The sequence below is a fragment of the Lithobates pipiens genome, unplaced genomic scaffold, assembly GCF_037356315.1.
Source record: "Lithobates pipiens isolate NorthernLeopardFrog02 unplaced genomic scaffold, aLitPip1_a1.2 Scaffold_16, whole genome shotgun sequence".
Classification (NCBI taxonomy): Eukaryota; Metazoa; Chordata; class Amphibia; order Anura; family Ranidae; genus Lithobates; species Lithobates pipiens.
The window spans coordinates 554,182,023-554,196,921 of NW_027507748.1; the positions used below are offsets into that span (position 1 = coordinate 554,182,023).

Consider the following 14,899-nt stretch of genomic DNA (forward strand, 5'->3'; position numbering starts at 1 on the left):
CTGCTCATCAGTCCTTTTTCAACCCATTTCATCAGGTGAACAAACATTTATTTCCCATTGAAGCAAACAATAGGGTCTGCTCTACCAAGTCATCCATTAAGCATATTTTGGGGTTTGTTGCAGATATTCCAGCATGTGAAAACAAGATAGCCTTTGTTAAGTCAATATATTAGCTATAAGGTCTAGAATTGGCCAGCCTAGTTTCTCGTGCATTTACATATGTATGTTATTGATGGGAATTGATTTGTTCGGATTCATATGCACTTGATAAGACAACAATTTATCAGCTGTGGAGATATAACTTAAAGTATAACTGAAATCTCTACAGTCCTATAAAATATGATACAGTGCCTTCAAAAAGGTATTCATACCCCATGAAATTCTCCACATTTTGTCATGTTACAACCAAAAACTTAAATGTATTTTATTGGGATTTTCTGTGATAGACCGACACAAAGCGGTACATAATTGTGAAGTGGATAGAAAACGATAAATGGATTTTCAAAATGTTTTACAAATAAATATGTGAAAAGAGTGGCATGCATTTTTATTCAGCCCACCTGAGGCAATACTTTGTAGAACCACCTTTTACTGCAATTAGCTGCAAGTGTTTTGGGGAGGTCTCTACCAGCTTTGCACATCTAGAGAGTGACATTGTTGCCCATTCTTCTTTGCAAAATAGCTTAAGCTCTGTCAGATTGGATGGAGAGTCTGATCAGCAATTTTCAAGTCTTGCCACAGATTCCAATTTGGATTTAGGTCTGGTCTTTGACTGGGCCATACTAACACATGGATATGCTTTCATCTAAACCATTCCATTGTAGCTCTGGCTGTATGTTTGGGGTCGTTGTCCTGCTGAAAAGTAAACCTCCACCCCAGTCTCAAGTTTTTTGCAAACTCACAGGTTTTCTTCTAAAGCCTCATACACACGATAGGACTTTGTACAAACTTTCCCTTGGATTTTTGTACAAAGGGCGTCGGCCCTGAACTTGTATTGCATACACACAGCAGGAATTTTTCAGCCAACTTTCACCAAACCACGTGGTTTTTCTGCTCTTTACCGCCACCTTTGGTCAACTTCTGTATTGTTGTCTGATCTTTTGCATTCGTTCTGAGCATGCCTGTTTGTACTTTGTACAAAAGTCCTATGGTTTTCTGTACACACGATCAGACTTTGCTCCATCGGACTTTTGTTGCCAGAAAGTTTGTCCGTTCGCACAGCCAACAAAAGTCCGATGAAAACCAAAAAAGTTTGTCCGATGGAGTGTACACACATTCGGATGTTGCTCCAAAACAGCTAATTTGCATGTTTGTTGTCAAAAAGTCTGATCGTGTGTATTGGCCTTAAGACTGCCCTGTATTTGGCTCCACTGATCTTTCCATCAACTCTGACCAGCTTCCCTGTCCCTGCTGAAGAAAAATATCCCAACATGATGTGCCACCACCATGTTTAACGATGGGGATGGTATGTTTAGGGTTATGTGCAGTGTTAGTTTTCAGGCACACATAGCGTTTTGCTTTTAGGCCAAAAAGATCAATTTTGGTCTCATTCAACCAATATAATTTAGAGCACCTTCTTCCACATGTTTGCTGCTTCCCCCACATGGCTTCTCACCACTAATTACCAAAGGACAGATGATATTGCTATTTTGGGACAAAAAGGTACTACTTTTTGTTCCATCCTCTCCTGATCTAGAAAGAAATGACACAAAGAATGATGGGAAATGTGTCTCCTTAATCATTTTCGGGGGGGTCCAAGAATGCAGACTGAATCTGCCCACCACACCATTTACATTTAAGCGGAGAAGGTGTTGTGCAAAGGTAGGATAGGTATTTTTACAAAAAAAAAAAAAAAAAAGAAAGGGCACTTTTTAGAAGTTGCAAGAAGATTAAATGTAGGAGAGTGGAGCTGATGCATATACAGTGCTTTGAAAAAATATTCATACCCCTTGAAATTTTATACATTTTGTCATGTTACAACCAAAAATTTTAATGAATTTCATTGTGATTTTATGTGATAGACCAACACAAAGTAGTAGCACATAATTGTGAATTGGAAGGAAAATGATAAATAGTTTTCAAAATTTCTTACAAATAAATATCTGAAAAGTGTGGCGTGCATTTGTATTCAGGCCCCCTTACTCTGATACCCCTAACTTAAATCTAGTGGAACCATTTGCCTTCAGAAGTCACCAAATTAGTAAATAGAGTCCACCTGTGTTTAATTTAATCTCAGTATAAATACAGCTGTTCTCTGAAACCCTCGTGTTTGTTAAGGCCCGTACACACGGTCTGACTTTTTGACAACAAACATGCAAATGAGCTGTTTTGGAGCAACATCCGACCGTGTGTACGCTCCATCGGACAAACTTTTTCTGTTTTCAGCGGACTTTTGTTGGCTGTGCGAACGGACAAACTTTTTGACAACATAAGTCCGATGGAGTAAAGTCCGATCGTGTTTATGCAAAAGCATCGGACTTTTGTACAAGGTACAAACACGCATGCTCAGAACCAATGCAAAAGATCAGACTACAATACAGAAGTTGACCAAAGGTGGAGCTGGAGTCATTGAACGTCCTCTTTTGAAGTGTCGTCAGAACGTTGTGACGTCACTACGTTCGTGTTTGTTGTCAAAAAGTCAGATCGTGTGTATGCAATACAAACTTGTGGACTACGCCCTTTGTACAAAAGTCCACGGGAAAGTTTGTACAAAGTCCGATCGTGTGTATGAGGCTTTAGAGAACCTTTTGCCACATACACACGAGCGGAATGTCCCACAGAAAATGTTAGACGGAAGCTTTTCATCATATATTCCAATCGTGTGTATGCCTCATCAGACTTTTTTTTTTTTTTACGAAAATTCCGATGGACCTAGAAATAGAACATATTTTAAATATTTGCGATGGAACGAACTCCTATCAGGAAAACCGCTCGGCTGTATGCTGTTCCAATGGACCAAAAATGGCACAGGCTCTGAAGCAAGTATGAGACGGAAGCTATTGGCTATTGAACTTCTTTTCTAGTCCCGTCGTATGTGCTGTACGTCACCGCGTTCATAACTATCAGACTTTGGTGTGATCGTGTGTGCGCACGATAGTTTCAGAGGAACTCCGTTGGAAAAACCTTTGGACTTTATTCCAACGGGAAAACCGGTCGTGTGTATACAGCATTAGTGAACAAACAGCATCATGAAGGCCAAGAAACACACCAGAAAGGTCAGGCATAAAGTTGTGGAGAAGTTTAAAGGAGGGCTAGGTTATAAAAAAAATCTCAAGCTTTGAACATCTCACAGAGCGCTGTTTAATCCATCATCTGAAAATGGAAAGAGTATGGCACAACTGCAAATCTACCAAGACATGGCCATCAACTTAAACGTACAGGCTGGGAAGGAGAGCATTAATCAGAGAACAGCTAAGAGGCCCATGGTAACTCCACAGCAGAGATCCACAGTTCAGGTGGGAGAATCTGTCCACAGGACAACCATTAGTCATGCACTCCCACAAATCTGGCCTTTATGGATGAGTGGCAAGGAGAAAGCCATTGTTGAAAGAAAGCCATAAGAAGTCCCGTTTTCATTTTGCGAGAAGACATGTGGAAGACACAGCAAACACGTGGAAGAAGGTGCTCTGATCGAATGAGACCAAAATTTTACTTTGTTAGCCTATAATCAAAACGCTATGTGTGGCGGAAAACACACACTGTACATCACCCTGAACACACCATCCCCATTGTGAAACATGGTGGTGACGGCATCATGTTGTGGAGATGCTTTTCCTCAGCAGAGACATGAAAGCTGGTCAGAGTTGATGGAAAGATGGATAGAGCCAGGTACAGGGCAATGTTAGAAGAAAACCTGTTAGAGTCTTGAGATGGGTGGAGGTTCACCTTTCAGTAGGACAATGACCCTAAACATACAGCCAGAGTTACAGTGGAATGGTTTAGCTCAAAGCATATTCATGTGTTAGAATGGCCCAGTCAAAGTCCAGACCTAAATCCGATTTAGAATCTGTGGCAAGACTTGAAAATTGCATGCCACACTTTTCACATATTTGTAAACAGTTTTTGAAAACCATTTATCATTTCCCTTCCCCTTCACAATTATATCCACCTTTGTGTTGGTTGAACACATAAAATCCCAATAAAATACATTTAAGTTTTTGGTTGTAACATGACAAAATGTGGAGATTTTCAAGGGGTATGAATACTTTCAAGGCACTGTATTTCACATGGGAAAAAAAAATCCTAATCAATTGTCCTGATCGTATAATATGAGTTTTAAATTGCTACTATTTAAGCTAAAAATGTTAAAATCTGACCTTGTTCTCCAACAACAGAAGACACCCATTTGGCTGCACTGCTAACACTCTCACTGTCAGTGACATTTAAAATGACAGTCTGCAGTCTACTGGAGGTCTCTTTTTTCAGATTTTCAGCTCCTGTCTCTCTCAGACATGCAGCCAGGACCCTCATTCCTCGTCTGTCCAGGTTCTTTGCCAGAATATTTCCAAATCCTGTGTCACATCCAGTAATGAAGACATATTTGCCTGCGAGATTGTCCAGGATTAGACTTTGTCTGTACCATCTGTACAAGAGGAGCAAACCCAACACTACCAGCAAAGGGAACCACATGATGAATCAGCAGTAGGATCCTTGTCACTGAAAGATACAGTCAGAAAATTAGTTCAATCATAAAATATACATATTAAATGTGTCTGTTCAGAGAATAATAGCTCATGTGCGCTAATAAATGTAACAGATCTGTATAACTAACATGCTGTATTGAATTGGCTAATTAGCAATTATGTTGTATAAAATGGCCACTACTTAGTCAATTCAACATAGAGATGGAGCTGTGATCATGTGTAATAATAATATAGAATTTAAAATACCTTGTCCATTCCACTGTGTTTCCCCCGAAAATAATACCTATCGCTATTTTCCAAGAGGGCTGCAATATAAGCCCTAACCTGAAAATAAGACCTAGTTTGAGGTGCTTGTGTACTCCTATAATCCCCTCTGTGTATGTCTCTGTGACCTAGTGGTGTCAGGTGCCTTTGGTACAGAGTGGCACTCAGCTGATCTCCCCGCTGGTCTCCTCTTCTTTTTCTGGCTGTCGGAGGGGGATCTCGACTCCCCCTCCCTCTGCTGAGCTTTGGCAGGTCACGAAAGGTACAGTAGTCTCAGTGCAGAGCCTCTGCAATCAATCAACATGTCATACTGTGTGCAATATGGATACTCCAGTCTCCACAAGGTATTTACATGCTGGTGTGCTCTCTTCCCCACTCCGAGTATTGCGAAGGAGGGAGGGGAGCAGGATCCCCCACTGGCAGCTGGGAGAGGTGGAGGAGAGCAGAGCTGAGGTGTTTGGCACCGTTGGATTGCAGAGACACACACATTGTGTGCTACTGTAACAGGATTTTGACATTTTACTTTTGTTCAAACTGGGTATTCCTGATAGGCAGGGAGAGAGAAGACAGCATATATGGTAAGACCTACCCCGAAAATAAGCCCTACTGGGTCTTTTGTTGCCAAAATTAATATAAGACCCAAGCTTATTTTTGGGGAAACATGGTATGAGAGCATTGCCAGTAATAGCCGCACAACACGGCTGTGTATAAGTTTCTTTTCATCTATCAACCTGACATATCCCTGAAGGTCTCAGGAAAGAGTTTCTGCTGTTAACGGGGCACACAGAAAGCAATGGTTTTCTATGTCACTTAGTGACGACATGTGTTTTCATGTAATGTGAACATACACTTAGGATGCTGGATCCTGGTAGGACTTGGTAGCAAGGTTTAATTCAATCTAATTTTATTGGGAAAAAGTGAATAAAATCAAGATCTCGGGGGATCACCAACAATGGGTATCAAATGCACAAGAATGTAAGGAAAGTATGATCAAACAAGTATTGTAACATGCTCAAAGAACAAATCAAGAGTTAGTGAATATATGTGCAACATATTAAAACATAACAGGCATAAGCACAGGTCACCTCTATCATGTACAAGGGAGTCAAATGTAGACAGTATGCATTAAAACTTTGGAACTTACCCTGAAAAATTGTTCATCTATAAAAGAATACATTGCAAGGATTACACTGTCAGATATACTTAGCGAGGAAAAAATACGGAACAATTGCTCAATGGGTATCTGAAGGTGTACATATGCACAAAAGGGAAGGATTAGACAAAAAAAGAGGGGGGATAGAAAGATTAATAATAGGTAACACTCCAGTCTGATCACAAAGTGAATTCAGCTAGGCCTCTCTCAGCCCAAGAGAAATTTTGAGGCGTATCGGAACATAGACCATGAAGTCCAAGAGAACTGCTCGTCCTTACCAGATTCCGAGCCAACAAACATTTTAGGTGCCTAATACGGTCCACCTTAATAGCCCAAACCCCCAGGGAAGGTATGATTGTCGATCTTCAGTGTTGGGGAATCACTATCCTGGCTGCATCCAGGAAGTGTCTTTATGGATTTGAAAGTTCCAGGGAGCAAAGACAAGAGAGCTATCTCAGGTGACAGTTGAATAGAGGCCGTCATCAGCTTGCAGTATAGTTTGAAGAATTGGTGCCAACATTTCTGTACAGGAGGGCAGTCCCACCAGATGTGGAACACGGTACCCCTGGAGCCATGACACCGCCATCAGGTATCTGGTAATGTTAGATTGAAGTGGTGTAAAGTTGAAGGGCATCTGGTACCATCTCATCACCAGCTTAAATCCTTTTTCCTGAGTCTTAGTGGCCAAAGAGCTTGTGCGTAAAAATAAAGCATTGTTGCCAATCAACAAGAGAAATTGAATGCCATAGTTCTACTTCCCAGGCCTTAGTATATGGTGGAAGGTCAGGAGAAGAGGCATTAAACAAAAGGGAGTAAAGTTGAAAGACCACATGAGTTGGAGGGTCTACCTTTGTAGTCATAGCCTCGAATCCTGTAGGTTCAGCTAGAATGTCCGGTTTATATGGGAGAGTTTGAATACAAGAAGTTACTTGGTGTCTCTGGATTGTCAGGGAAAAAACATGGAGGAGGTATCTGTCATTAAAGAGGGGTCTGCTCGGAGAACTTGGCCAAGTCTTCTATGATCTTCTTTACGCCATGGTCCGAATCTCGCTACATGCATAGCCATTGTGAAAACTGGGGTCCCAAATAATGGAGTCATGGGCCCCAGAGGATTTGATAGGTCACCTCCAGATTTCAAGTGATCCCAAATTTGGATACTCTGACGAGTAAGGTCACTAAGGGGGTATAAGCCCTTATGTTGTATGAATGAGGTCCAAGGCAGAAAGGTTTTAAATGAAATATTACAACAATGTTTTAATTTCTGGTGGAACTACTGTACAATTTATAGAGGAGGTCAAAGCAATAAGCTATAGCAAACAGCAAAATTCACTCTATTATTTTGAATCTTACTTCTGTGAATCCAGTGCAGTAAGATTACAAAAAACTCCTCATATGGACTCATGTGGACTAGGTGTGTTGGACACATGAGGACTTGCATGCTGTCCAGCTAAAATGTTAGGTTTGCTTAGTTGATGTGTAAGTTAGCCCCCCCTTGTGGTCACTGAGCAGACCACTTCACCAGTCCCCGCACCATAAGGAACATGTCTTCACATACGTCAGGCACACCTTTCCCAGCCTTGACACAGACCCATTCTGAGTGAAACAGTGGAGAACACCAATTATCCTCCACCAGTTCTTATACACTTTACTTTTATTGTAACTTGGACTGAATACAGGAAGAGGAGCCATCAAAAACTTTGCAAGACCTTGCATACACGTGGTCCAGGCCTGGGACTTGAAAAGCTGTGGGCTCAAAGATAGGGTCACTACCTCGGAGAAGGGAAGATCAAACATGCATCAATATGAAAAGGGTCTCCATCACTAGACATGTGCACTGCCAAAAAAAATTATTAGTTTTCATTTCATTAATTTTTCATTAAGAAAATTTGGAAAGGAAATACGTAAATTCGAAAGAATGAAAATCCAAAAATTCTAAATAAGCAACTAATCACTTTTAAATTATAGGTATTGGAATTTCCATTCAAATTTGGCTGTTCGTGAACATAACGAATATGAATTTATCCAAAGTTATGAAATATCTGAACTATGCCGCATCTCCCAAATTTCAGAAAATTTTGTTAAACGGGTTTTCCTTAATTCAAATATTTCCGAATTAACAAATGTGTTGAATTTCATGAAAAAATAAGAATTCCATCACCAGTCTCTACCACTCACTTTCCAGAACTGTCTGTTCTTTCTTCTCTGTGCAGAAGTTCTCTTACTTTTCTATCACCATTATAGTACACTTCATTCCCTTATTGTAGCACCCTCCTAGGTAGGTGCTAGAAGAGAGTTTTTGTAGTTGGCATTTCTGCTTACCAGGAAGACGGTCAGGTAAAACTTAGAGTGCTCTCTGCCTACCAGGGAGCAGTATCTATTGATTAGGTCTGCTCATTGTGCTCAGATGCAGCTCAGCTTGTCTGACTGTCCTACACTGGTCCAATAGGGAGGCATATTTGACAGTGGGAGGGGACCTGACAGGTGAGTGCACAGGTGTAACAGTCCTGGCAACTGGCAGAGGAAAAGTGCTGCATTGCATGTTGGGATACTGTATAAAAGCCCAGGGTACACATGCTCAGAGTTAGTTGAGTCAAAGAACCGAGTTCAGGAGGGAGGGGGCGGCTGCCCTCTCCTCCATGGAGGTGGTCAACCCAAGGGTCTGGAGCAGGGGTCTCAAACTGGCAGCCCTCCAGCTGTTGCAAAACTACAAGTCCCATGAGGCATTGCAAGGCTGACAGTTACAAGCATGACTTTATCAGGCAGAGGCATGATGGGACTTGTAGTTCTGCAACAGCTGGAGGGGCCTAGAGAGAGAGGAGCTGAACCCAAAGGTCCTGCAGAGCTGTCTGGAAGGGAGACACCAGGAAGGATCTGATTCTGTCAGTTGTGAGTAAAGATCTGAGTCTTTGGGGCCTGTCGTAATTTATTATTTATTAGAAGAATTTATTCTTCTCCTCAATCTTCACAAGAGAATCAGGGGGCTTCAGTAACCAAAACTGCAGTGTTTATCCTTGTGACACATCACAGGAAGCACCCCCAAGGCTAACAGAACATACAAAATCCTGCATGTGTTACTATCCAAGCTCAGTAAAGTAATCAGAGATATTTCCCCAAAGTACAGGCTCAGCCAGGCATGCCGTAGGTCTGGGTCTCCCGAGGAACCCACATCCCAGCATAGAAACCCAAAACAGACCTCCACCCCTATATAAACCAATGCACAGAGGGTAGGGTCCACGAGATGCTGGGTGGGTCCTCTCTCCATGGGACCAATCACATCAAAGAAAAAAAGTGCCAAATATAAACAAGACAAACCCCAAACAGAGCCTGAAGTTCCAATGATTGAACACAGAGAGAAGGCCCACCCACATGCGTGCTAATGCCAAACTGCAAATCGGAAGTGACGCGAGTATGGAGGTTGATGATGTGTTCCACCGCCAGATCATCCAAACCCAAAAGGGGAGGGCGTGCCCGGACGGCGGAATGCTGGAATCCAACCGTGGAAACAAATGGGAAGGGGGCCTTCTCAGCATGCAATCAAGCGCCCGCCCATAGACCTACCACTCAGACAACTAGTCATTTGGCCAGCCCAGCCAAACATGAGCTCACATAAAATCCCCAAAACATGCCCTGTGACCCCTGCAGGTACATTTAGCAGAAAACCATCTATGCAGGGCAAAAACAAAATGACCTGTTACGTACCTAGTGGGTGAGCCTGACGTATATAGGAAGGCCTCTCGTACAGCTCTGGCTATTGAGCTTTGATAGTGAGACAGTGAGCCCAGGAGAACTGCGGGGTAAGAGTGTCTATAATCAGTCCAGAAGTCTTGTACCAATGGAAGCCGGAACTCACAACAGGAAGCCGGATCACAGCAGATAGCAGGCAGGTGAGAAGGCAGATGGCTGGCAGACTTGGCAGCAGATAGGCAGAGGTGCACCACAGGAAGCAGGAACTTCTAGCAGGCTGGATGGCCAGGACCAGGGTCAGGGTCAGACGAGCCGGGTAGATGGCAGACAGGCGGATCAGGCAAGGCGGCAGGCAAGGCGTAGTCAGGTCACAAGCCGATATTAGCAACAGACAGGCAAATCAGGCAGAACAGCAGGCAGGAGCGTAGTCGGGTCACTGGCAGGTTCGGCAACAAGAGCAAGGTAACAGGAACTGAAGACAGAGGTCAGATCGTGGAAAGCCGGGGGTCAGGGCAGGAGGCAGGCAGGAGTAGTTGGGAGCAAGCCGGATCGGTAACAGAAGTCAAACACACGGCAAGCAGGATTCAGGTAAAACGCTGTAGACCAAGCAGCAACCAGTACAGTGTTGAAGCTCCGTTTAAACAGGCCAACTGGTGCCCGTTCTGACAGCAGGTGCGCGCACGCGCAGAGACATTTGTGCTTGTTCTGGTTGTTCTGTATTGGCGCACGCGCACAGATGTGCGCGCTGGTATGCGCCTGGAGAAAGCAGCTGCGTTTCGCAGATGTCTTTCCTGACATGACCATCCTTAAAGCCCCATATAGAAAGAACAATTCCACACCAAATGCCAGCAACAATCAAATTTAAGGCAGCTTACGGTCCCAGACAAAACAACGGGAACAATGGGTCCACATGTCTAGATCAAATATAACCCACGGAGACCTAGTCCCGAGGCGTCTAAAGGGCAAGATAATAAAAAAAGGGGGGGGGGGGGAGATAAAATATGTTGACAATTTAAATATAGTAAGGATAGAAATTAAACAAATACAACATTTTTCAATTAGTAAGAAAGGGGGCATAATTAATAAATCCATAGAACCAGTGGTATGATTAGCCCTCAGCATGAATATCCATCGAGATTCCAAGCGAAGGATACAATTGTCAAAGTCCCCATCCCAGGGTCCTTGATGTATCCTATCCAAGGCTCGGAATCTGAGGATGGACAGTCGGCAAAGTTTCTGGCAATGGGGCCCAATAGGGATTTCATCCTTGATGTCCACTGCATGTTCCTTCACTCGTTGCCATAGCATAGTCTAATCTTCCCGACATATAAAGCATTACATCCCCCATGAGTAAATAAATCACACCCCTTGTCTCACAATTAACAAAGTGCCTAGGTTCAATTAAAGTGGATCCTATGCTAAAAATCTCATTACCTGAGTTGATATAGCAGTCACAACGTCCACATTTGTATGTGCCCCTAGGGCGGGTACCACGTTGGTCCTGGCCAGCCATTCTATCAAAGTGGCTAGCTGTAAGGGCGTCTCTAAGTGACCGATTTCTTTTAAACGCAATAGGAGGATAAGAATCCACAAAGTGTCTTACCACGGGGTCCTCAGTTTTTAGATGCCAGTGTTTGGACAGAACCTCCCATTATGTCATCACTCTGCTTATTAAATTTAAGGATGGGTCTAGTATTTTTTTCCGGTTCCTTCTCACCCTAAAGTAACAGCAAGTCACTTGGGCTTTCAAAAGCCTTTTTATATGCTCGCTTAAGAGCCTTATAACTACAGCCCCTTTCTAAAAACCTGTTCCTAAGAGCATCTGCCTGTATCTTAAAGTCCTCATCATTTGAACAATTGGGTCAGACTCTTAAGTACTGTCCAACAGGTATGAGCCTAATCAAATGTCTGGGATGGGCACTTTTAGCAAGTAGTTCCCAGCCGTGGGCTTTCTAAAAAAGGCTTGTACTAATAGACCCATCAGCAGATTTGTTAAGGGTAAGATACAAAAAACGAATAGTAGATCTATCTACATTCAATGTAAAGCGCAAGTTGAATTCATTTTTCAGCCTGTGGATAAAAAGAGTTAATAGATCCATGGTACCTGCCCAGAAAATTAGGATATTGTCAATGTATTTCCGCCACAAGGACATGTTCATTGACAAATCCAAATCAACGATCTCCCCCCCAGGTACAGGTTGGCATATGAGGGGGCACATGTGGTAGTCACCTCCCTCCTGCACCTGGAGGCAGTGGGAGCCATTGAATATAAAAACGTTGGGAGTAAGAATAAATCATAGCAAATCCATGTTGTTTCTGCTACGATTTATTCTTATCCACAACAATAATAATAATAATACATTTTATTTATAATGCACTTTCCATCAAAAGACCTCAAAGTGCTACATAATTACAATAAAAACAAACAAACCGCTTAATTTACAAAACATTTGCTAAAAAGAAAAGTCTTCAACCCCTTTTTAAAATTTTCAGTAGACTGAGAAACCCTCAGACTATCAGGCAAAGCATTCCACAGACGTGGGGCAGCAGCACAAAAGGCCCCATCTCCCATGGTTTTCAACCTAGTTTTTGGAACCTCTAAACAATTCAAATTAGTTGAGCGAAGGGAACGCGGTAGATTTTGAAATCTAAGAAGTTCCTTAAGATAAGGTGGAGCTTGTCCATGTATGCATTGATGGACAAGAAGAGAGACCTTATACTCAATCCTTGTAGAGACCGGCAGCCAATGAAGAGATTTTAAAATTGGAGTGATATGCTGATGCTTCCGCACTCATTAGGATCCTCGCTGCAGAGTTTTGAACGTATTGCAACCTCTGCATGCTCTTTCTCGGAATCCCAATGAGAAGTGCGTTGCAATAATCCAGCCTGGAGGAGACAAAGGCATGAATCAACCTTTCATCATCGAAAAAAGAAAGGATAGGACGAAGTTTAGAGATATTACGAAGGTGGTAGAAAGAAGTCTTGCATACTTGATTTATATGAGCTTCAAAAGTGAGTTGGGAATCCATTTTTACACCAAGATTAGTGACAACAGACGAAACTGGAATTTTAGAGCCTGAAAAGGCAATACTTGTTATCAGCGATGATTTAATCTGGTGAGATGTTCCAATCATAACAAACTCAGTTTTGGAGCTATTTAGTTGCAAGAAATGTTGTTCCATCCACTCCTTTATCTCCTCCAGACAGGCGGTAAGGACTGATAGGGGTGACTGCACTGAAGGAGTTTCAGCTGCAGCTTTTACATAAAGCTGTGTATCGTCAGCATAACAATGGAAAGAAATATTATAACGATTTATAATATGGCCCAAGGGAGTAAGATATAGAATAAATAAAATCGGGCCAAGCACTGACCCTTGGGGAACTCCGCAGGTAACCATATGCGGTTTAGATTTAAAATGACCCAATGTAGTTTGTTCAGTCTGTAAGATATGACTCGAACCAACTGAAGGCTAAATTTTTTAGTCCAACATTACAACGAAGACTATCTAAAAGAATGCCATGATCGACAGTGTCGAACGCAGCTGACAAATCCAACATAATAAGTAAAGACGGAGAACCGGCATCAGATGACATAAGAAGATCATTTGTAACCCGAACAAGAGCGGTCTCCGTACTATGAGCAAAACGAAAGCCTGAAATAGGCCTATAATTAGAAAGGACTTCCGGATCAAAAGTGGATTTTTTAAGCAGTGGTCTAATAACAGCACTTTTTAAAATGGAAGGAACATGGCCAGTTCGAAAATAGTAATTAACAACAGCAGTAATCAATGGACTTAAAATTGAAACATACGTTTTTACCAGTGGAGTTGGAAAAGGATCCAAGGAACAGGTTGTGGGCTTCATTTGCTTAACAATACCCTGTACCTCTTCCAACGACACCTCTGGCAAATGATCCATTTGTCGGGGCACAAAACAGTTTAAATGGACAGTTTGAGCCAAAGGACCAGACAGAGAGGAACGGATATGATCAATCTTGGATCTAAAAAAATCCATAAATTCATTACACCGCTCTTCCGAAATAGCAGTAGTCGATGGCGAATTTGGCTTAAGCAATTGATTTATAGTTGAAAAGAGCTGCTTAGAATTTCCTGAACTATTTTGTATAACTTTAGAATAGAACTGCGACCTAGCCTCCTTAAGGGACTGTGCATATAGATGTTGATGCTCCCGGTAAATTTGTTTATGGACAGTGAGGCCAGAGGCTCGAAAAAGCCGTTCAAGAACCCGTCCCACTGCCTTCATCTTACGAAGCTCATCTGTATACCACGGGGCTGAGTGAGTAAAAGTAACAGCTCTCGTTTTAAGTGGGGCATAAAAGTCCAACAGACTGCTAAGCTGGCTATTCTAATAAGCCACCGCATCATCAACAGAGCAAAATTGTGTAGATAGATGCTGAAAATCCATTGCCAAAAGTTCAGGATTTATATTTTTTAAGTTTCTAAAACAAATGTCCCGCTTGGGCTTATAACAACTGGATGATGATGTCAAATCCATTGAAATAGCCATATGGTCTGACACACCTAGGTCATACACCTGCAAATTAGTCAAAGGAGCAAAATTCGTAATGACCAGATCCAAGGTATGCCCCCTAGTATGTGTGGGGACATCAACGAGTTGTTTTAAATTAAAACAATCCAACAGCTGAAGAAATTCAGCTGCGGGATGGCACGAAGGGGTATCAACATGAATATTTAAATCTCCTAAAATAATAACATTTACATTTGATATACAAAAGGTTGTTAAAAGATTTGACAACTCAGCAGTAAATGATGAGCTAAATTTCGGTGGCCTATAAACAAGAATGAACAACACAGGGAAAGGAATTTTACATTTAAAAGCAAGACATTCAAATGACACTAAATCTGGTACTAATTGCAAAGATAGCTCCAAATGGCTGCGGTAGATAACTAACAGGCCCCCACCTCGCCCTGTGCTACGGGCTATTTCAAGATAACTATACCCTTTAGGACAGCTCTCGTTTAAAGAAGAAAAAATATTTGGCTGATGCCAAGTCTCTGTAATGAACATAAAATCCAAACATTTATCCAGAATATGATCATGAATAAAACACGATTTGTTTGTAATAGATTGTGCATTTAAAAGTTCAATTTTGCTACATGAAAACGCAACACAT

The 14,899-nt window shown here is 42.0% G+C and overlaps 1 protein-coding gene across 1 annotated transcript in view; it reads right to left on the reverse strand.

Annotated features, from left to right (window-relative positions):
* LOC143983619 (retinol dehydrogenase 7-like) overlaps positions 1–14,899 on the reverse strand; it is a 69,314-nt gene that overhangs the window by 11,965 nt on the left and 42,450 nt on the right. Inside the window, exon 2 of the mRNA XM_077483538.1 lies at positions 4,317–4,656. Coding sequence (XP_077339664.1) covers positions 4,317–4,629 — 313 coding nt within the window. The 5' untranslated portion in view covers positions 4,630–4,656. The remainder of the gene's footprint in view (positions 1–4,316; positions 4,657–14,899) is intronic.